This window comes from Bombina bombina, chromosome 6, assembly GCF_027579735.1.
Source record: "Bombina bombina isolate aBomBom1 chromosome 6, aBomBom1.pri, whole genome shotgun sequence".
Classification (NCBI taxonomy): domain Eukaryota; kingdom Metazoa; phylum Chordata; class Amphibia; order Anura; family Bombinatoridae; genus Bombina; species Bombina bombina.
The window spans coordinates 170,577,427-170,600,490 of NC_069504.1; the positions used below are offsets into that span (position 1 = coordinate 170,577,427).

At 38.2% G+C, this 23,064-nt stretch overlaps 1 protein-coding gene across 1 annotated transcript in view; it reads right to left on the minus strand.

Annotated features, from left to right (window-relative positions):
- Positions 1-568: 568 nt before the first annotated feature.
- The window catches only part of CPED1 (cadherin like and PC-esterase domain containing 1), a 654,007-nt gene continuing 631,511 nt past the window's right edge, over positions 569-23,064 (minus strand). Inside the window, exons 21-22 of the mRNA XM_053719194.1 lie at positions 10,450-10,596; positions 569-595 (exon numbers count right to left, since the gene is read on the minus strand). Of these exons, the coding sequence (XP_053575169.1) occupies positions 569-595; positions 10,450-10,596 (174 nt within the window). The remainder of the gene's footprint in view (positions 596-10,449; positions 10,597-23,064) is intronic.

Sequence of the window (23,064 nt, forward strand, 5' to 3'; positions counted from 1 at the left end):
TGTTTGCAGCGTGGGCAGTAGTCAATCGGACTCACCAAGCTCTGAGGGCGGCAGCTTAAACGCTGAGCAGAAGTCAGTGGGTTTTTTTGCAACTAGCTCCCAGTAGTGCATTGCTGCTCTTGCTCTTGATATAAGGATAGGAAGTGGAAACTTAAAAATGCTTGATGATGAAATGTGAGTGTCTTTATCTAATATTCCACCAAATATTCAGAAATTGTGTTCATCCCATCAACCTCATACATCCCATTAAAATAGTAAGTAGCTATTGGTGTTATTAAACATTTTTTTTAATTCTTGCACATACATACTGTTACTTGCAAATTTCATTATTATATAATTTATGTATGTGTCCGTATCTCTTAAAACAAGTTAGTTTAACCTCCTTTTTGCTAGTACAACTGAATTAATTACTGTGTCGCGAAATTATGTAGGTCTAAAAAGTGTGTCACCAACATGAAAAGTTTGGAAAGCTCTGGTATATAGGAATGGTATTGAATTACAGGAGTGCTACTAAATGGAATTCTTACACTAAATGTGGAGGTCTGCAAATCTACCAGGTCGCAAATCCCTACTGATACCACTGCACATAATGTGGCTACAAGAAAGAAATTATATTCATATGTATGCTTATCACAAAGTGCTTGGATATCTAAACTCATAAACTACATTTTAATACATTTTAATAATGGACAATTTCATACAAATAAAGAATAAAATTATTTTTTTGAGATTTGTGTTAGTTTTTCTCGAGTGAAGCACAATTTAGTAAAATATTAACATTATGATAATGATTGTTGTTATTTTGATTATTTGTAAAGGGCAGCCAAATCCTGTAGCACTAACACAAAAACATAGGGCATGATTACATATACGGCGCAGGCTTCAGCGCAAGCGCTGCAACCCGTGCCGCCCGTAATTTCCCCTCGCACATCGGGCTATTACATATACGGCGCCGGCAGTTCATAAAGTGCTGTAAGTCTGATAAACTAGCGATGTCCAGGAATGACCGTAAATAAAAATTTCTGGAGTCGCAAGTGACTTACGGCACTTTAGAAACTGCCGGCGCCTAAGAAAAGTAAAGAAAATAACAAATCTTCCGTAAAAGTCTAACACGCCTCCCAAAAATAAACCCGACACGTAAAAACCCCTATAACCGCAATCCCCCCTCTCACTACTCACAATAAATGTATTAACCCCTAGACCGACAACCCCCATGACACAATAAGCCTAATTAAACTATTAACCCCTATATACGCCATCAAACCCACACCGCAAGTAATAACTAAATTATTAACCCCTAAATCCACAATCAAACCCACACCGCAAGTAATAACTAAATTATTAACCCCTAAATCTGCCATCAAACCCACACCGCAAGTAATAACTGAATTATTAACCCCTATACCTGCCAACCCCAACATCGCAAACTACCTATTAAAACTATTAACCCCTAATTCGCCATTAACCCACAACGCAAAAAAACCATTAAAACTATTAACCACTAAACCGCCAAATCCCACAACACAATAAACCTAACCCCTAACCCCCCTAACCTAACACCCCTAACCTAACACCCCCTAAATGAACCCAAATTACCTAATTTACAAAATACTAAAGTTACTATTAAATTTAAAAAAACTAACACTACTTTAAAAATACAAATAAACTAAGTATAAATTAAAGGGACAGTCTAATCAAAATTCTGGAGTAGACTGTCCCTTTAAGCTACAATTACAGGAAATAAAAAAATCTAAGATTACAGAAAATAAAAAAGAAAATTAAACTACCCATTGCCCTGAAAAGGGCATTTGCTGGGCATTGCCCTTAAAATGGTATTAAGCTCTTTTACTGCCCACCCTATCTAAATAAAATAAAAATAAAAAAAAAAACCTTAAAAAACCCTAAGTCTAAGCCCCAGGTTGCTACTCACCGTTCCTGAAGTTCGGAGGAGAAGGTTCTGTTCCAGACGGTGAAGTCTTCTTCCAAGCGGCAACCTCTTCTTTCTTTTTCCTGGAACATCCTTCTCGGAGCTGAAGACTGAAGACCGTGAAGCTGAAGACCGTCGACCCAGGAACTGAAGACCGGCGACCGTGGAGCCATGGAGCGTGGATGATCCTCTTCATACGATCTTTGCCGCACACTGGATAGAGAATTCAAGGTGCGCAATTAAAAATGGCATCCCTTGAATTCCTATTGGCTGATTTGATTCTTAAAATTCAAACCAGCCAATAGTATGAAAGCTGCTCAAATCCTATTGGCTGTTCAAATCAGCCAATAGGATGAGAGCTACTGAAATTCTATTGGCTGATTTGAATAGCCAATAGAATTTCAGTAGCTCTCATCCTATTGGCTGATTTGAACAACCAATAGGATTTGAGTAGCTTTCATCCTATTGGCTGATTTGAATTTGAAGAATGAAATCAGCCAATAGGAATTCAAGGGACACCATTTTTTAATCGCGCCCCTTGAATTCTCTATCCAGTGTGCGGCTAAAATCGTACGAAGAGGACCCTCCATGGCTCCGCGGTCGTCGGTCTTCAGTTCCAGGGTCGACGGTCTTCAGCTCCGCTCCATGAAGGATGTTCCAGGAAGAAGAAAGAAGAGGTCGCCGCTTGGAAGAAGACCTCACCGCCTGGAACAGGACAATCTCCGCCGGACTTCAAGAACGGTGAGTAGCAACCTGGGGCTTAGACTTAGGGTTTTTTTAAGGTTTTTTTTATATATATATTTTATTTAGATAGGGTGGGCAGTAACAGAGCTGAATGCCCTTTTCAGGGAAATGGGTAGTTTAGGGTTTTTAGTGTTAGGTTATTTTATTTGGGGGGGGGGTTTGGTGGGTGGGGGGTTTTACTGTTAAGGTTTTTTGTGTGTATTTTCCTGTAAAAGAGCTGATTATCTTGGGGCAATGCCCTGCAAAGAGCCCTTTTAAGGGCTACTGGTAGTTTATTAGAGTAGGGGGTGTTTTTATTTGGGGGGGCTTTTTTATTTTCATAGGGATTAGGTATAATTTTTTAAAATTTGGTAATTTTCTTTTTTATTTTATGTAATTGTAGCTTAAAGGGACAGTCTACTCCAGAATTTTGATTAGACTGTCCCTTTAATTTATATTTCGTTTATTTGTATTTTAAAGTAGTGTTAGTTTTTTTAAAATTTAATAGTAACTTTAGTATTTTGTAAATTAGGTAATTTGGGTTCATTTAGGGGGTGTTAGGTTAGGGGGGTTAGGTTATGGGGGTTAGGTTAGGGGGGGTTAGGTTAGGGTTAGGTTTATTGCGTTGTGGACTTTGGCGGTTTAGGGGTTAATAGTTATAATGGGTTTATTGCGTTGTGGGTTAATGGCGGATATAGGGGTTAATAATTTAGTTATTACTTGCGATGTGGGTTTGATGGCGGATATAGGGGTTAATACACTTTATTAGTTATTGCGGTGAGGGATTGCGGTTGACAGGTAGATAGACATTGCGCATGCGTTGCCGGCTTTTGCGTGCAATGCCGCATATGTAATGGGGCCCATAATGTTTAGACGAAAAAACCCTCACTCAACCAAACTAGAGATAGATAGATAGATAGATAGATAGATAGATAGATAGATAGATAGATAGATAGAAAAATGGATGAATTATTTCCGATACACAGAGAAAGAATTTATAGATTATTAAATAATGTGAGATAACAACAGGTATACAGGGAGTGCAGAATTATTAGGCAAATGAGTATTTTGACCACATCATCCTCTTTATGCATGTTGTCTTACTCCAAGCTGTATAGGCTTGAAAGCCTACTACCAATTAAGCATATTAGGTGATGTGCATCTCTGTAATGAGAAGGGGTGTGGTCTAATGACATCAACACCCTATATCAGGTGTGTATAATTATTAGGCAACTTCCTTTCCTTTGGCAAAATGGGTCAAAAGAAGGACTTGACAGGCTCAGAAAAGTCAAAAATAGTGAGATATCTTGCAGAGGGATGCAGCACTCTTAAAATTGCAAAGCTTCTGAAGTGTGATCATCGAACAATCAAGCGTTTCATTCAAAATAGTCAACAGGGTCGCAAGAAGCGTGTGGAAAAACCAAGGCGCAAAATAACTGCCCATAAACTGAGAAAATGCCACTTGCCACCAGTTTGGCCATATTTCAGAGCTGCAACATCACTGGAGTGCCCAAAAGCACAAGGTGTGCAATACTCAGAGACATGGCCAAGGTAAGAAAGGCTGAAAGACGACCACCACTGAACAAGACACACAAGCTGAAACGTCAAGACTGGGCCAAGAAATATCTCAAGACTGATTTTTCTAAGGTTTTATGGACTGATGAAATGAGAGTGAGTCTTGATGGGCCAGATGGATGGGCCCGTGGCTGGATTGGTAAAGGGCAGAGAGCTCCAGTCCGACTCAGACGCCAGCAAGGTGGAGGTGGAGTACTGGTTTGGGCTGGTATCATCATTAGGTAATTTGGGTTCATTTAGGGGGTGTTAGGTTAGGGGGGTTAGGTTATGGGGGTTAGGTTAGGGTTAGGTTTATTGCGTTGTGGACTTTGGCGGTTTAGGGGTTAATAGTTATAATGGGTTTATTGCGTTGTGGGTTAATGGCGGATATAGGGGTTAATAATTTAGTTATTACTTGCGATGTGGGTTTGATGGTGGATATAGGGGTTAATACACTTTATTAGTTATTGCGGTGAGGGATTGCGGTTGACAGGTAGATAGACATTGCGCATGCGTTGCCGGCTTTTGCGTGCAATGCCGCATATGTAATGGGGCCCATAATGTTTAGACGAAAAAACCCTCACTCAACAAAACTAGAGATAGATAGATAGATAGATAGATAGATAGAAAAATCGATGAATTATTTCCGATACACAGAGAAAGAATTTATAGATTATTAAATAATGTGAGATAACAACAGGTATACAGGGAGTGCAGAATTATTAGGCAAATGAGTATTTTGACCACATCATCCTCTTTATGCATGTTGTCTTACTCCAAGCTGTATAGGCTCGAAAGCCTACTACCAATTAAGCATATTAGGTGATGTGCATCTCTGTAATGAGAAGGGGTGTGGTCTAATGACATCAACACCCTATATCAGGTGTGCATAATTATTAGGCAACTTCCTTTCCTTTGGCAAAATGGGTCAAAAAAAGGACTTGACAGGCTCAGAAAAGTCAAAAATAGTGAGATATCTTGCAGAGGGATGCAGCACTCTTAAAATTGCAAAGCTTCTGAAGTGTGATCATCGAACAATCAAGCGTTTCATTCAAAATAGTCAACAGGGAAACAAGAAGCGTGTGGAAAAACCAAGGCGCAAAATAACTGCCCATGAACTGAGAAAATGCCACTTGCCACCAGTTTGGCCATATTTCACAGCTGCAACATCACTGGAGTGCCCAAAAGCACAAGGTGTGCAATACTCAGAGACATGGCCAAGGTAAGAAAGGCTGAAAGACGACCACCACTGAACAAGACACACAAGCTGAAACGTCAAGACTGGGCCAAGAAATATCTCAAGACTGATTTTTCTAAGGTTTTATGGACTGATGAAATGAGAGTGAGTCTTGATGGGCCAGATGGATGGGCCCGTGGCTGGATTGGTAAAGGGCAGAGAGCTCCTGTCCGACTCAGACGCCAGCAAGGTGGAGGTGGAGTACTGGTTTGGGCTGGTATCATCAAAGATGAGCTTGTGGGGCCTTTTCGGGTTGAGGATGGAGTCAAGCTGAACTCCCAGTCCTACTGCCAGTTTCTGGAAGACACCTTCTTCAAGCAGTGGTACAGGAAGAAGTCTGCATCCTTCAAGAAAAACATGATTTTCATGCAGGACAATGCTCCATCACACGCGTCCAAGTACTCCACAGCGTGGCTGGCAAGAAAGGGTATAAAAGAAGAAAATCTAATGACATGGCCTCCTTGTTCACCTGATCTGAACCCCATTGAGAACCTGTGGTCCATCATCAAATGTGAGATTTACAAGGAGGGAAAACAGTACACCTCTCTGAACAGTGTCTGGGAGGCTGTGGTTGCTGCTGCACGCAATGTTGATGGTGAACAGATCAAAACACTGACAGAATCCATGGATGGCAGGCTTTTGAGTGTCCTTGTAAAGAAAGGTGGCTATATTGTTTTTGTTTTGTTTTTGAATGTCAGAAATGTATATTTGTGAATGTTGAGATGTTATATTGGTTTCACTGGTAAAAATAAATAATTGAAATGGGTATATATTTGTTTTTTATTAAGTTGCCTAATAATTATGCACAGTAATAGTCACCTGCACACACAGATATCCCCCTAAAATAGCTAAAACTAAAAACAAACTAAAAACTACTTCCAAAAATATTCAGCTTTGATATTAATGAGTTTTTTGGGTTCATTGAGAACATGGTTGTTGTTCAATAATAAAATTAATCCTCAAAAATACAACTTGCCTAATAATTCTGCACTCCCTGTACAATGTTTTAGGCAGGTGTGAAAAAATGAAGTAACAATGCTTTCAAAAATAGAAATGATAGTTTATTTTTATCAATTAACAAAATGCAAAGTGAGTGAACAGCAAACAAAATTAAATTAAATGCTTTCTGCATTTATCGATGTGCAGCAGACATGATCCGCAATATCGGATCATGTCCGCTCACACAACAATAAATAAGCCCCTAAATGTAAATTAAAGGGACAGGCTATTCAAAATTAAACTTTCATGATTCAGATAGGGCATGCAATTTAAAAAAAAAAACTTTCCAATTTACTTTTATTATCAAATTTGCTTTGATCTCTTGATATTCTTTGTAGAAAGCTAAACCTAGGTAGGCTCATATGCTAATTTCTAATCCGTTGAACTGCCTCTTATCTCAGTGCATTTTGACAGTTTTTACAGTTAGACACTGCTAGTTCATGTGTGTCAAATACATAAAATTGTGCTCACTGACTTGGAGTTATTTAAAAACCAGCACTGATTGGCAAAACAGCATGCCTTCAAAAGAAATGAGATAAGGAGGCAGTCTGCAGAGACTTAGATATAAGGTAATCACAGAGGTAAAAGTATATTTATATAACCGTGTTGATTATGCAAAACTGGGGAATTGGTAATAAAGGGTTTAGTTATCTTTTTAAACAATAACAATTCTGGAGTAGGCTGTCCCTTTAATAATATAGAAATGTGTCAGATTCTGTTTTAGGGGTATATTTATCAATGAGCGAGTGGACATGATACAAAGTAGCGTATCATGTCCGTTGCACATCGATAAATGCCAACAGCATACGCTGTCTGCATTTATCATTGTAGCAGCAGTTCTTTTGAACTGCTGGTGCAATGCCGCCCCCGGCCAATCGGCCGCTAGCACAGGGTGTCAATCAACCCGATCGTATTTGATCAGGTTGATTTCTGTCTGCCTCCTCAGAGCAGGCGGACAGGTTATGGAGCAGCATACAGAGCTTGATAAATATGCCCCTTAATTTTAACCTGCTGCATTCATTAAAAAAATAAAATCATCTGTTAATTTTGGTAAATAAGATGGAATACACAGGGGGCGATTTATCAAAGTAATCTGCCCGCAAATGCGCCCAAAACTATGCATACGACCATATCTCCATATTTATGTAAGCAATCTGCCCCTATAAATGCGCAAATTTGAAAGAAACTTTTACACACTCCGCTTGCATTCGCCTAGGCGTACGGGCGCGCTCCGGAGTGCACCAATATACATTAGTAATAGGTGTAATTTCATAGCCTGACCTACAAATATGCCCAGTTTCTTATATATCATTGCTTTGCGCCGATAGGGAACTGAAAGTTCTCCTTAAATTGCGTGTTCTATATTTCACCATACAAACATAGGCGGACAGCTTTATCATACATTCTTTTACAGCTTGTCATGGAGTACGTTCTTCTTTTAACTGCTTTATCCAAGGCTCAGTGCCAAGAAGAGACTGATAATGCCAGAAATTTGCGCTTCCACAGGCGCATAGGGGTACCGAGAGTTTTTTTGTCCGTTGTGGTCTTTATAAGCCTTGACTGACAATGATATATATATATATATATATGCCCTCTGTATATCACCTATGTCTGTCTTTAAAGTGAAAGTCAATCTTAGTGTTGTACAAACGCTAGGATTGACTATTGAAACAAATAAAGGGGACTTTCATTCATGAAGTATAAGATACTTTATGTATAAAGCTCCTTTATTTGTTTCAATCGATCGCCGTTCTTAGCTGCTATGGCAGCCCACGGCTAAAAAAATTTGTGCTGAGAGGTGAGATTTTCACCTCTTAGCCAATAGCCGTGCGATAAATCCGGCTTGGCGCCCTTTATTTGTTTCAATAGTCAATCCTAGCGTTTGTACAACGCTAGGATTGACTTTCACTTTAACTTGTGGCCAAGGTTTGCAGCTATTTGAAGCTGTAGTGGTTACATTATACTCAGGAATGTTTTGTATAGGTATACTATGTTTCTTTTATTGGTGTGTCACACAGAGATTAAACTTTGTTGATCATATATAAAACAATTCTGTTTTGAAATTTAAAAGTGCTGAATTCCCTTTCTGTTAAGGAGGATATAGCTATCCTCTCATATATCTCTATTTACAATTTTTTGTTATCTCTAATTAAAGGGTCTGCACCACTACCTTTATAAAGGCACAAAACAAACGTCAGGCTTATCAGACCTGACATGGGATTAAGTTTTTCTTTCTACTTTTTGTAAATGTCATGATATATATATTGATATATTGATTTGTGTGATCTTAAATTACCAACAAGGAAGAACATATGGATAAAACAGCACAGAAACATTATTAAATATGTCAAAAATATAAAATATAACATTAACACATTATTAAATTAGGTACTGTACCTAATTGCGCAAAATTTAAAAGATATGACGTATAAATATGTGCAAAATAGATACCTAAAAAACGCATCTTTAATAATCAAGACATGGCAGCATAAATATTTATAGGGATGTACTATGATAAATAGGTAGTAAATGCTTTTTCTGGCAGGCGAAATTTATCATTATTACGCCCCAGCTCACCTTTTACTAAATGAGCAAAGTTATGTCTATTTTTTTTTATAAATTCAGGAGCACATGTGCGCTTCTCTGGGGCGCAGTTACAGGCGAAGCACATAGTTCACCTAGCCTTTGATAAATCGCCCCCAAAACATTTGTTTGTTTCTTTTTGCTTATATTTATATACTTAGCATTAATTATGGTCACATTTTTCATTGGTTTCATACATTTTTCCAAGGATTTCAGATTTGCTTGTTATTTTACTTCTCAACAATTTTCCATAATAAAAAAGCAAATATGCTAAACCATGTATTTTTAGTGAATACATCCTAAAATAATGACATAGATAAAAAAAAATACTAGCAATACACTCAACATAAACTTTATATTTTTATGCTAAATGTTTAAAATATTAATGTATAGATTTTAAATCCGATGACAAAACATACACTGTGGGCTAGATTACAAATGGAGCGCTAAATTATTGCATGCCCGCAAAAGGGCAAATTTGCCCGTTTGCGGGCACATGATAATTAACCAGCCATTACAAGGGTCTGGTTATTCCTACCCGGAGCTCGTGGTAGCAATTAGCACTTATGAAATTAACCAGAGATCAGATCTCTGGTTAATTTTATAAACATACCCCCAAAATACAGTGTAGTGTATTTTATTAAAAAATAAAGATAGCAGAATCTTTATTTTCTTAATGAAATAACTGCACTAGGCAGTATTTGGGGCTAAAGTTGGTGAGAGTGTGGTGTTAGAAAAAAATACGGCACTGGAAAGTGCCTTTACATTGTGGTCTATGGGAGTTGTGTGTTCACAGTAAATATATATGAAGATGAGTATATACATATATATTTATGTGTTAATATGTGTATTCATCTACATATATATTTAAATTTTCTGCCATCCCTGCATTCCAGCAATGCTGGGAACTTGTAATACCAGCGCACATTACTGTGCGCTGGTATTACTCTGTGAATCATTAATATCGCTTTCGCGAAAGCAATATTTAGTGCTCCACTTGTAATCTGGCCCTGAATATTAAAAAAAAACAACAAAAACTAGACTTTTTAAAAAAATATATTATATACACTAATTAAGCCATAATTTCATAAAAATGCTTTTGATGGATAAACAGCATAACATGTATTTATGAATAAAATTAGCAACAGGTTTCATAATAATTATAGAAAATCTACATAGAATGTTTCTGTGTAATGAATATGTCGTTGTTTTGTTTTGTATCTGAACACAATGTGCAGTTTAGTTAACATTTACTGGAACATTAACATTATACTAAGAAAAAGCATTTCTCATTTTTTATCAGACAACATTTTTGGATATTATTTTTTTTAGATCCCACATAATAATGGAACTAAATGGAACATCGTGATCTGTACAATGAAATGAATTATTTAAACAAGAACAAATTTCCCGTTAAGTACTTTACCTCATGAAAGTGACATCCACATTTTCCTTGAAGAAATTCCTTGTACCGTCCCATCGTGATACTAAACGTGTCAACAACTTCAAAGCCATATACTTTTGCCCCTTTTAAGATGAGTATGTTTTCGTCAAATAATTTTTTTATTTGCTCCTACAAAGAAAAAAAAGTATCTCCTTCACAAACCTTTTATAACCCCAGAACATAATTGTATTAGTAACCACCTCAGGGATAATGGGCTTAAATCACCCTGAACTGAATAAACCGCAAGAGCAAGGGCAGGATTGCACAAGACTTCTTCTGCTACAATAACTTTGAGCAGAGGAGGACAGGTTCCCTTACTAGGAACATTGTATACATGCAGCTTCTAAAGCAGGTAATTAAAGTTCTGCAGATATATTTACCCTTTTTTAGGAGTTCTGGAGATATGGAAAGCAAACTGATCAGTAAAAGGAAAGATGTGTATTTTTTACTTTCTCACTGTAAATTATACCTTTGAGTTTAGTGATTAATGCACAATAAGGTTTAACAGAGCTTGAGCTCCCATTTGTTTCACAAAACAGATCAGCCTAATGAAACAGTGTATAACTGAGAAACGCGTCGCTGTGTTTTAAGTTTTGATATTAAAGTAACCAATTTTTATCAAGACCAAGTTTTATACACATTTTATATGGTATTTCTTTTAATTGGTATTTTAATATACTGAGAAACCCCTGACAACTTTTTGGATCCTATCCTATCAAAGAACAAGACACTCCCGTCTGATGTATCTGATGCTGTGAAAGAGTAAGCCAGATTACTCCTAATCATCTGGCCTGCGATTACCAAATGTGAGTTTAAGATCTATTATTTTCTTTTCTTGTGTGTACAAACATATTGCGCTATGGTGGCTCTTTTCTGATTTATTCTAAGGAAGAACTTCGATCACACAAGCCGTTGTCATAGAAGGAGAGTTAGCCAGTGTACTCTGAATCTCTGGCCTGCCTATATAGCACTTGACAGTGATTTTTCCAAATGTGAGTGCACTCTTTTCACTTATTATCATTTCATTCATTTTGAACATACTACGCTATGGGTGCCTTCTTTTTGTTTGTTTATCAATAGATATACCGTCATAGTGAGGGTCCATCTCACTCCTTGAAGAGCAGCCTGTATTTACATATTTCCCATACTGTTTGGGACTTGTTCCAGACAAGAAGGAACACCAGAGACATTGTTTCTACTATTCCAAAATTCACAACAAGAAATTGTTTTTATTTTTGTGAACTCATATTTTATTTTGGTTTTTTATTTTAGCTTTTTTATTGATTTTAACTTATTAACCTCATTTATTTCAGGTTTGAGTTTTGTATACAAATATTCATATGTAGCAATTGGTGCACCTATTCACTCTCCCCTATATTTTGGTTGAGGTTTTTTTTGTTTAACAAAACAGCTACATTTTCTTAAAGGGACAAAGCTGTGTATGTGGCTGCTTATGACTCATTGGATCATAGGTACTTCCTGCTAATGCTTATTGGGTAACAGTTACTTCCTGCTAATGCTTATTGGGTAACAGTTACTTCCTGCTAATGTTCATTTGGCTGACCATGAGCATTTTTACCTAGCAGCTAATGATTAGCAGGAAACACATAATGCACACTGCTGTATGTTTTTTGTTTTAGAATTAAACAGCTTTTTAATTTCAGGCAAAACATAAATAAAATCAAGTTTAGAAACAAATCAACTACAGTGTGCCTCTGAGGTAAGCTTGAGCTGTATTGAGATAATCTGCTAACTGCTTTTAACTAGACCAAGTGTTATAGAACCTTGAGATAAGTTTCCAGTAGAAAAATAGTTAGGTAAAGATTCTGCTGTTTCATAACTTCATAAAGGGGTCAGTAAGCCCTGCTTGCTTTATGTAAAATGCTGTGCTTGTCTCACACTACCTAGGGAGGCCAAAAAACATATTCTGTTATCTAGGTTCCTTTAAAGGGACAGTCTAGTCCAAAATAAACTTTCATGATTCAGATAGGGCTTGTAATTTTAAACAAGCTTCCAATTTACTTTTATCACCAATTTTGCTTTGTTCACTTGGTATTCTTAGTTGAAAGCTAAACCTAGGAGGTTCTTATGCTAATTTCTTGGACCTTGAAGGCCGCCTTTTATCTGAAAGCATTTTGACAGTTTTTCACCACTAGAGGGCATTAGTTTATGTGTGTCAGATAGATAACATTGTGCTGATGCACGTGGAGTTACCTAGGAGTCAGCACTGATTGGCAAAAATGGAAGTCTGTCAAAAGAACTGAAATAAGGGGGCAGGTTGCAGAGGCTTTGATACAAGGTAATCATAGAGGTATAAACTGCATTAATATAACTGTGTTAGTTATGCAAAACTGGGGAATGGGTAATAAATGGGTTATCTATCTTTTTAAACAATAAAAATCCTGGTGTAGACTGTCCCTTTAAAATGCTGCAGCGGGACTAAACGAGCTACCTGATTTGCAGTATTTTGAAAGCCAAGGTTACATTAAAGGGACATTAAAGACAAAATTAAACTTTCATGATTCATATAGAGAATTCAGTTTGAAAAAACAAAAATCCAATTTTCTTATATTTTTAAATGTACTTCTTTTGCTACCCTTTGTTGAAACTTGACCCCTTTTCATGACAGCATACTGAGGTAGAATCAGTAGTGTGCACGTCTTGAGACTTATATGTACAACAATTTTTACAACCGTTGTTGTAAATATTGCTGACATAAAGAGCTCACTCCTGCACACTCCTGAGCATACCTAGGTTGTCTGTCATGAAATGAAGCTAGGTTTTATCCCAAAGAACAAGGGGTAAATTTGGTAATAAAAGAACTGGAACTTTTTATTGCACGCTTTATCTGAATTATAATTTATGAAATTCAGTCTCGACTTCCATGTCTCTTTAATCCTTTTGTAGTGTTTTTTGCCTATGTGTTTAGGGACTGGTGTCAGGCATGTGTTTGTTAGTCACCTTAGATAAGTTATGCAAATGCTTCTGTGTCAGTATGGAGCATAGCCAGCCTTACACATGTGGAGAAAATTAAGTTATAATATTACAAAATTAAATCTGTGCAATTAATAATTATTTATGCTGCATGTGACTTCTCTGTCACATGTTAATCGAATACATTCACAAATGAGTCAACATACTAATGAACAAAAATGATTCTAACTATGCTACATCTGCACAGAGTTAGTACACTATGTACCGAAAACAAAACAAAACAGTTACACTGGGAACTTATATATATATATATATATCTTTATAAATATATATATACAGTATATCGTTATATATATATATATATATATATATACAATATATCTTTAAAAAATATATATCTTTAGAAATATATACTGTATATATATATATATATATATATATATAAATCCAATAGTACCAGCACTCGCTATTAAATGGCAGCGTCGGGGTGCTCCCAAGTTTTAAGTATGCATAAGAGGTTCCAGTGAACAGAGGCACTCGCCGTTATGGTGAACAAAAGTGTTTTTATTCTATCACATCAGAATAAACGTTTTCGGGCAATAATGCCCGTCATCAGACTCCTGTGAAAACAAACAGTGTAAATTTGTTATTACCTGGCCAGGGCCTAAATAGACCATGAGCTGCCCGGGACGCCACCAGCCCCTCCGCTGCCGCACCAGAAAACCGGAAGTGACGCGTGAGCGTCTGACGTCACACGTTGGAAGCCGTAGCGCCCGGACCACTCCTGGCAGGAAACAAAAAAAGTTATTACAAGAAGTGCATATAACATCGATTACTCAGATTAACATGGTGTATAAGTGAAAAAGTGACTTAATCCAGTGGGATAATTTTATGTAATTGGAAAATATGTGTATGCTCAATAGTGTAAATTACTATAAGAAATAATGTGGAAATTAAAAGTTAAAGGTTAAAAAGTCTGTAGGAGGGCTATTGGGTGACAGGTTATCTCCTCGTTATCAGCCAATATCCCTTATATGTAGGGCTAAAACATTATATAAATGAATAATGCTCTATAATGGGAGCAATCGTATAATTGCCCCATATGTGTTGGCAGTTTACTAAATCTGGGTGTCATCATGGTACTGGTAGTTATTACTTCACAGTAGTGAAGAGCAGTGTAGTGATAATATATACTGTCTGGTTAGTACAGTTTACAGATAACTACGCCAATCTAGATGGGTATTTAGACCCCCTGGAGTCATGGTACCCAATTCGAAAGTCCATTTTGCTTCCAACTGTAGCAGTCTTCTGCCCCTATCACCCCCTCTGGGAGAGGGGGGTACATGGTCAATAAGGGTATATTTTAAGTCCTTAACTGTATGACCTGTTTGCGCAAAATGTTGGGCAACTGGTTGCTCAGATGTCCCCTTTTCTATAGCTGTCCTTATTGATGACCTGTGATTGGCCATTCTGGTACGCAGGTCATCTTCAGTTTTCCCCACGTAAAATATACCACATACACAATGTAGGAGATAAACCACATGTGTAGTGGTACATGTCATCCGATGTTTGTGTTGATATAAGGAGGATAATCATATACAGTCCACATTGTATAAAAAGGATATCGACAGGAACTCCTTATTGCACTATACCAGCTGTCACCCCCCCAGCGCTAAAAAAGGCTCTACCCAAATCTCAACTTATGAGAGTCATTAGAAACAACACGCAACAAAATAACGTGGACATACAACTTGGAGAAATGAAGGAGCGCTTCACCCAACGAGGATATCCAGAGAGCCAACTCAGAAAAACGGAACAAGAACTCAGAAAACAAGATGTAGACACCACAAAAGAAAAGGTGCAACCTAGAATGACTTTTATAACAACTTATACACAAGATAAACACAATTTGACAACTAGCTTGCACAAGAATTGGTACATCTTGAGTACGGACAATACTCTTCCATTCAAAAACCTAGCACTACCTAGGATTGGTTACAAAAGAGCTAAGTCACTCAAGGACTATCTTGTACATACTGAACCGACACATAACTATGAAAAAAGAACCTGGCTGAATAAAAATAAAAAAACAGGCTGTTTCAGGTGTCTGGGATGTACTACCTGCAGTGCTCTCATTACAGGAACCTATTTCACACACCCCTATAAAAAGAAAAAATATCAACACAAACATCGGATGACATGTACCACTACACATGTGGTTTATCTCCTACATTGTGTATGTGGTATATTTTACGTGGGGAAAACAGAAGATGACCTGCGTACCAGAATGGCCAATCACAGGTCATAAATAAGGACGGCTATAGAAAAGGGGACATCTGAGCAACCAGTTGCCCGACATTTTGCGCAAACAGGTCATACAGTTAAGGACTTAAAATATACCCTTATTGACCATGTACCCCCTTCTCCCAGAGGGGGTGATAGGGGCAGAAGACTGCTACAGTTGGAAGCAAAATGGACTTTCGAATTGGGTACCATGACTCCAGGGGGTCTAAATAACCATCTAGATTGGCGTAGTTATCTGTAAACTGTACTAACCAGACAGTATATATTATCACTACACTGCTCTTCACTACTGTGAAGTAATAACTACCAGTACCATGATGACACCCAGATTTAGTAAACTGCCAACACATATGGGGCACTTATACGATTGCTCCCATTATAGAGCATTATTCATTTATATAATGTTTTAGCCCTACATATAAGGGATATTGGCTGATAACGAGGAGATAACCTGTCACCCAATAGCCCTCCTACAGACTTTTTAACCTTTAACTTTTAATTTCCACATTATTTCTTATAGTAATTTACACTATTGAGTATACACATATTTCCCAATTACATAAAATTATCCCACTGGATTAAGTCACTTTTTCACTTATACACCATGTTAATCTGAGTAATCGATGTTATATGCACTTCTTGTAATAACTTTTTTTGTTTCCTGCCAGGAGTGGTCCGGGCGCTACGGCTTCCAACGTGTGATGTCAGACGCTCACGCGTCACTTCCGGTTTTCCGGTGCGGCAGCGGAGGGGCTGGTGGCGTCCCGGGCAGCTCATGGTCTATTTAGGCCCTGGCCAGGTAATAACAAATTTACACTGTTTGTTTTCACAGGAGTCTGATGACGGGCATTATTGCCCAAAAACGTTTATTCTGATGTGATAGAATAAAAACACTTTTGCTCACCATAACGGTGAGTGCCTCTGTTCACTGGAACCTCTTATGCATATATATATATATATATATATTTATATCGTTAAAATATATTAAATAAAGACTAATGCACACCACCTGGGTTTGGAGAATCTCCTTGCTTGTATTACCTTATTCTGCTTTAGTGGTGACTTTTGCAAGAAAGGTATAGGTGGTCTTGTGTTAGCTAAGTGGGGATCTTATTTACAGATTTACAGATTAAATAGACATTCAAATGCAGAAATTATATTTAATATATTTAATTTATTACATTTAGTAATTTTTGCATTGCTGATCATAGCTAAGGGTTTAAACACATAAGTAAAACCTCACGTAAACCATTCAAGAGCAGCAGTTTACATAGCTGACAATCACTGACAGTTTCTTGTTGAAGCCACAATGATTCCAACTCCCACTTAGGGGTAGATATATCATACCCCGGGCAGACATGATTCGTTATAGCAAACCATGTCCGCCCTGTATTGCTAAATGCCGAAAGCATACACTGTCGGCATTTAACATTGCACAAGCGGTTCTGGTGAACTGCTTGTGCAATTCCACCCCCTGCAAATTTGCGGCAAATCAGCCGCAAGCAGGGGGTGTCAATAAACCCGATCATATTTAATCAGTCGGATTGATGTCCGCAGCCTCAGAGGCAGCGGATGAGTTAAGGAGAAGCGGTCTTAAGAAGGCTCGCGTGGAAACAGGTGCCTTAGAACCTTACCTATGTGTTTCAACATTTGCGGGTTAAAAACACTTAAGAGGTTGATCACAATCTATCATTTGATAATTATCTATAATTAACTATAGGTTAAAAGCTGCTGATGAACCGTTTTTAATGCTGGCTTCATCTGCCATTTTCATTGCTTATCAGCAGCGTTTTTTTCATTGTTGTTTTAGTAAAAAAAATACTAAAAGGGACAGTCAACACCAGAATTGTTGTTGTTTAAAAAGATAGATAATACCTTTATTACCCATTCCCTAGTTTTGCAAAACCAACACTGTTATATTAATATTCTTTTTGTGATTACCTTGTATCTAAGCCTCTGCAGACTGCCCCCTTATTTCAGTTATTTTGACAGACTTGCATTTTAGCCAATCAGTGCTCAATCCTAGGTAACTTCATGTGCATGAGCTCAATGTTATCTATGCCCTCTAGTGGTGAAAAAGTGTCAAAATGCATTCAGATTAGAGGCGGCCTTCAAGGTCTAAGAAATTAGCATATGAACCTCCTAGGTTTAGCTTTCAATACCAAGAGAACAAAAAAAATTGGTGATAAAAGTAAATTGGAAAGTTGTTTAAAATTACATGCCCTATCTGAATCATGAAAGTTTATTTTGGACTTGACTGTCCCTTTAAGATGTGCTAGCCCTGATTTTCTGATTCCAATCCAAATTCTTGATACTTAGGGGCCTATCTATCAAGCTCCGGATTGAGCTTGAGGCCCTGTGTTTCTGGCTAGCCCGCAGGCTCGTCAGAAACACCAGTTATGAAGCAGCGGTCTAAAGACTGCTGCTCCATAACCTGTCCGCCTGCTCTGAGCAGGCGGACAGACATCGCCACAATTCAACCCGATCGAGTACGATCGGGTTGATTGACACCCTCCTGCTGGCGGCCGATTGGCCGCGATTCTGCCGGGGGTGGCGTTGCACCAGCAGCTCTTGTGAGCTGCTGGTGCAATGCTGAATACAGAGATTGTATTGCTCTCCGTATTCAGCAAGGTCTGGCGGACCTGATCCGCACTGTCGGATCAGGTCCTCCAGACTTTGATAAATAGAGGCCTTAAAGTAAAGGTCAATGTAGATGAGTCGGTGCCCAGTTTTTAATAATCCTATTAAAAACAAGGGCACTTTAATTCATCAAAATTGACATTTCACTAGTTTTCTTCAAAAACGTACCTTTTAATCCTGACAGCCGCTGAAGCGCTTCCTCCGCCCGTTGCAAGCCCTCTTCGCGGGTCCAAAATGACGAATCCGGCTTCTTCCAATCACGACGTTGCCTCAGGCCATGATTCCACTGGGGGGAAAGCTGTGATTGGAGGAAGATGGATTCGTCATTTTTGATGTATGAAGAGGATTCTGACGGACAGGGGAATCGCTGGAGCGGCTGTCAGGATTAAAAGGTAAGTTTTTAAAGAAAACGAGTGAAATGTCAATTTTGATGAATTAAAGAGCCCATGTTTTTAAAAGGATTGTTAAAAACCAGGCACCGATTCATATAAATTGACCTTCACTTTAAAGACACATTTAAGGGACCATTTTGTCACTTTGGAATATCACATAGAGACATAGATTTGATAGCAGATAAGAACAATATGCCCAATAAATCTGCTAGGCATTTACTAAAAGTTTATTTAGTTTGTAGGATAATCTTATGCTAATCCAAGGCATTCTTGATGCCCACAGTGTTTGTACCAGGGTGGATAAAAGATAAAAAAAAATGTTTTTTTTTATTTAAATCAGTTTTTTTTTATCTTAAATTTTTTAGGAAAACTCTGTCTAAAGTTGGTTTCTATTTAAGATACATTATAATCTAAAGGCAGTTATTCTAAAAATGAAAACCATTGGTCTTACTGACTAGTGATTTCAATTGTGATTTAAATCATGATTTAAATCAAATCATCCCTGGTTTGTCCTTGCCACCACTAATGGAAGTTTATTCCATCAATCAACTACCCTTTCTTAAAAGCTAAAAGGACTTGATAAATCCTGAACAACACTTTTCGACTTATTACCCAGTACTCCCAAAGGTTTTTGAAGGTATCATTGGTATTAGGCACATGGAAAACACACTAACATTACCGGCTGACATACTGCATGGCGTAATCAAACAAATACTATCTGCTCAGTTAATTACAGCTAAGAATTTCCCATGTTCAAATCTCTTAAAAAGACACATCTTTTTGTGGTTTTGGAGCACAAGTTAATTGTACACAAGTCACCTATTAGCATTACTACACACCATAAAAAGGGATCAGTTAACATATAGATCCTTCAATCTCAACCTGTGATGTAAATGCTAATACATATACATACAGAGAGAGAGAATGCTCTACCAGGAATTAACAACAGCTCAGTAGCTTGTTCTATGGCGAGTTACCACCTAGGAGCAGTCTCTTTTAGCCCAATTATGCTTTTCACAGAGGAGAACTTTCCTGAAGCACATCAGTTATATCCTGCCTAGCAAAGTCAGTCTAGCCCAGAAATACCAGGCAAATCTCCTCTAAACAAGGAACATGGCAACCCGTAATTATGTTTCCCTAAAGGTGATGGGGGAAACCAGATGTGGATATACTTCAGGAAAGTTCTCTTCTGTGAAAAGCACACTTGGGCTAAAATAAGCTACTCACAGGTGGTAACCAGGCCATAGAACAGACACTGACCTTTTGTTCATTCCTGGAAGTTTGCTTCTTTTTCTGTATGTAAATGTAATTGTTAAACCCACAAAATCACCATTTTATTTGCAATTAATAGTGTACAATTTTGTATTCTTTTAAGGAGGAAATCATTTTGAGCTATAGGGATAGTAAAAGCAGAAGCATTTTGGGATTTTGATCACTGGAATGGAATACCAGCTGAAGTTCAGTAATCGTTATCTGCCAGAAAAAAAGTGGAATGTTGTTATCCCCCCCATAATTAAATTCAGTAATGTAAAAATGACATGCTCTAATGAATTAGAAAAGGCAGATAGCAAAAGGAATCTCAACAGGACAAGCCTTATAGCTTCTGATTGGCTGTAGCTTTCTGCTTCTTGATGAGGGAACAAAACAGCAGGGGCGCGATCCGATATAGATCGCAGTTTGCGGCGCAAGCGAGGGAACCCGCGGCGCCCGCAGTTTCAGCTCACAACTCGAGCTATCCAATATGCGGTGCCGTCACTTGCTAAAGTGGCGCAAGTCTCACAAACCAGCGATGTCCAGAAATCTGCGTAAGTACAGATTTTTGGAGTCGCCAGTGACTTGCGCCACGTTAGAAACTGCCGGCGCCTATAAAACCTGACTAAAGTCTAAATCACCCGCACTGTCTAACACGCCTCCTAAACATAGCCCGACACGTCTAACCCTCTATCCGCTATCCCCCCTCACTAGCCTAACAATAAAAAAAGTTATTAACCCCTAAACCGCCGCTCCCGTACCCCGCCGCCAGCTATATTAAATCTATAACCCCCTAAAGTGAGCCCCTAACACCGCCGCCATCTCTATTAAAATTATTAACCCCTAGGGCGGAGTTTGGTGAGCTGCAGAGCAGACGTGCTTTATCAGAGCTCTGGCATAAAACACAGAATAAAGTGTGTTTGCAGCGATATAAATTGAGCCTATTATTACACCCACACCAGGCAAGTGAAGGAGAGACCCAGAAAGCATTTTTGGGCTTTATTTTGAACGAGGAAGTGAAATCGAAGGAAGGCCGACCGGGAGAACCAGAGGAGTTGGCAGGAAAGTCCGAGGCTTCGGCCTACATCGGCACACGCACAGCATAACAGCAGCTCATTTTAAAGAGCAGTGGATCATCTCTCATTCGAGCAACAGAAACTGGGGGAACCAAGTATTATCTATCATCTGATAAAGAAGAGACATTATCCTGATTATGCTGCAGTTTGGAAAAGTTCCAGTGAAAAGGCAGTAAGTGTTACTTTATAAACATCATACATAAGCATATAATCCTCCCTGATAAACATCCTAAAATTGAAGTTTCCTACAGCCTATTTGCATAGCTTTGTTATTAATATAAAAGGCCCAGAACTCATTGTACTCTATACAGCAAGTGAAAGGCCTAGAACTAACAGAACTCCACGTGGGTGCTCTTTGTGATGTATATGCTTAAGTAACTGAATACAAGCCTCACCGGAGACATAAATGTGAGAGTGATAATCAACAAATAGGGGATTCATTGGATTGAGGTTCTTATTAGTGAGAGTGGACATTTATAACATCTAAAAGTCTGACTGACCTGAAGGGGCAACTACTGAGGCAACTTTAGGATAAACTAGGCAGGCAAACTACACACCTCTCACCTCTCTCCCCTATATATCAGAACCTAAAATGCGATATTATATTTTTGCAATGCAAGTAGGAGAAATAATATGTTAGTGCTGAAGTAATAATGGTCAACCTGGAATAACTACTAACAGTGATATAAAGATAAAATCATCAGCAATGCTACCATAAAGAGAATGTACTGATATTGTGCCCCCTCATTACTTTACTTTATTTAAGCAGTCTGAATTATACAGCCTTAGAATTGTGTGAGAAATAACTGACATAGTCTCTTGATAAGGCGCGAGCAGCTACAATCAAGATGAAAAGCAGAAATCAATCTGTAAAAGAATGTCTCTCCAAATCTCAATCGAAACTAAAAACACTAGAGAAATCTACGGGCTCACCTAAACACAATACCACAAGTGAAACCTCAGAGGAGGAGAATGGACAACAAGGTGACATCCCAAATAATGAGTTATTGTCTCAAATAAAATCCTTTTTTCATGAGGAGTTAAAAACAGCCCTGCATGATCTTAAGCAAGATATCAGAGAGATTGGAGGCAGGACAACAGAGATTGAAAACAGATTGGAAGATATTTCGGAAGAAATTCCACAAATCCAGCATACATTACTAGATCACTCCATTTACATAAAAAAGCTTGAAGATCAAGTTGAGGATCTGGAGAATAGATCTAGACGGTCTAATCTTCGCATTAGAAATCTACCGGAGGACTATAAAAATTTGCAGGCTGATATAACTGAGATTTTCCACCAACTCATCCCAGACACAGAGCCCACAATGTTAATTTTGGACAGAGTGCATAGAGCCTTAACCAAACCCACTCAATCCAAAACAAGAGACATTATTGTTAAGCTACACTATTTCCACATCAAGGAATTAATTATCCAAGCAGCCAGACAGGCTCGCACCATCACGTATGAGGGCCACAATATTCAGATATTCACTGATTTATCGCCAATAACACTGAGGAGGCGCAGGGAGTTACGACCAGTGGTCACAGCTCTTATAAAAGAAAATATAAGATACCGCTGGAACTTCCCATTCAAATTGATCTTCACTCATAATAACATCTCCTATTCTTGCTCAACATTGGAAGAAGGACTGATGCTCCTAGCTAAACTGGAGATCCAAGTTGCTGAAGAAGAGCCACAGACCATTCATAAAACTGCAAGAAAGCCGATACAGAGAGTTTGGACGACAGTAAGCAAGAGTGGCAAACCCAAAAAAGTGAAAACCTCCTCAAATAAGGAAGATGAAGACATCGACCCTCCAGTGGAATCCCTTACAGTACCTTGATCCATCCCTAATTATCTTTTGGGACTCATTTTACCGCAAGATGGGAAGAAGTGAAGGAAGACTTGCCTTATAGATCACAGGGAGGATGCTAGAGGCAGACTATAAGATTGATGATACCCGAACTTTCTTATTCACAGTTATGAAGAGGACTGT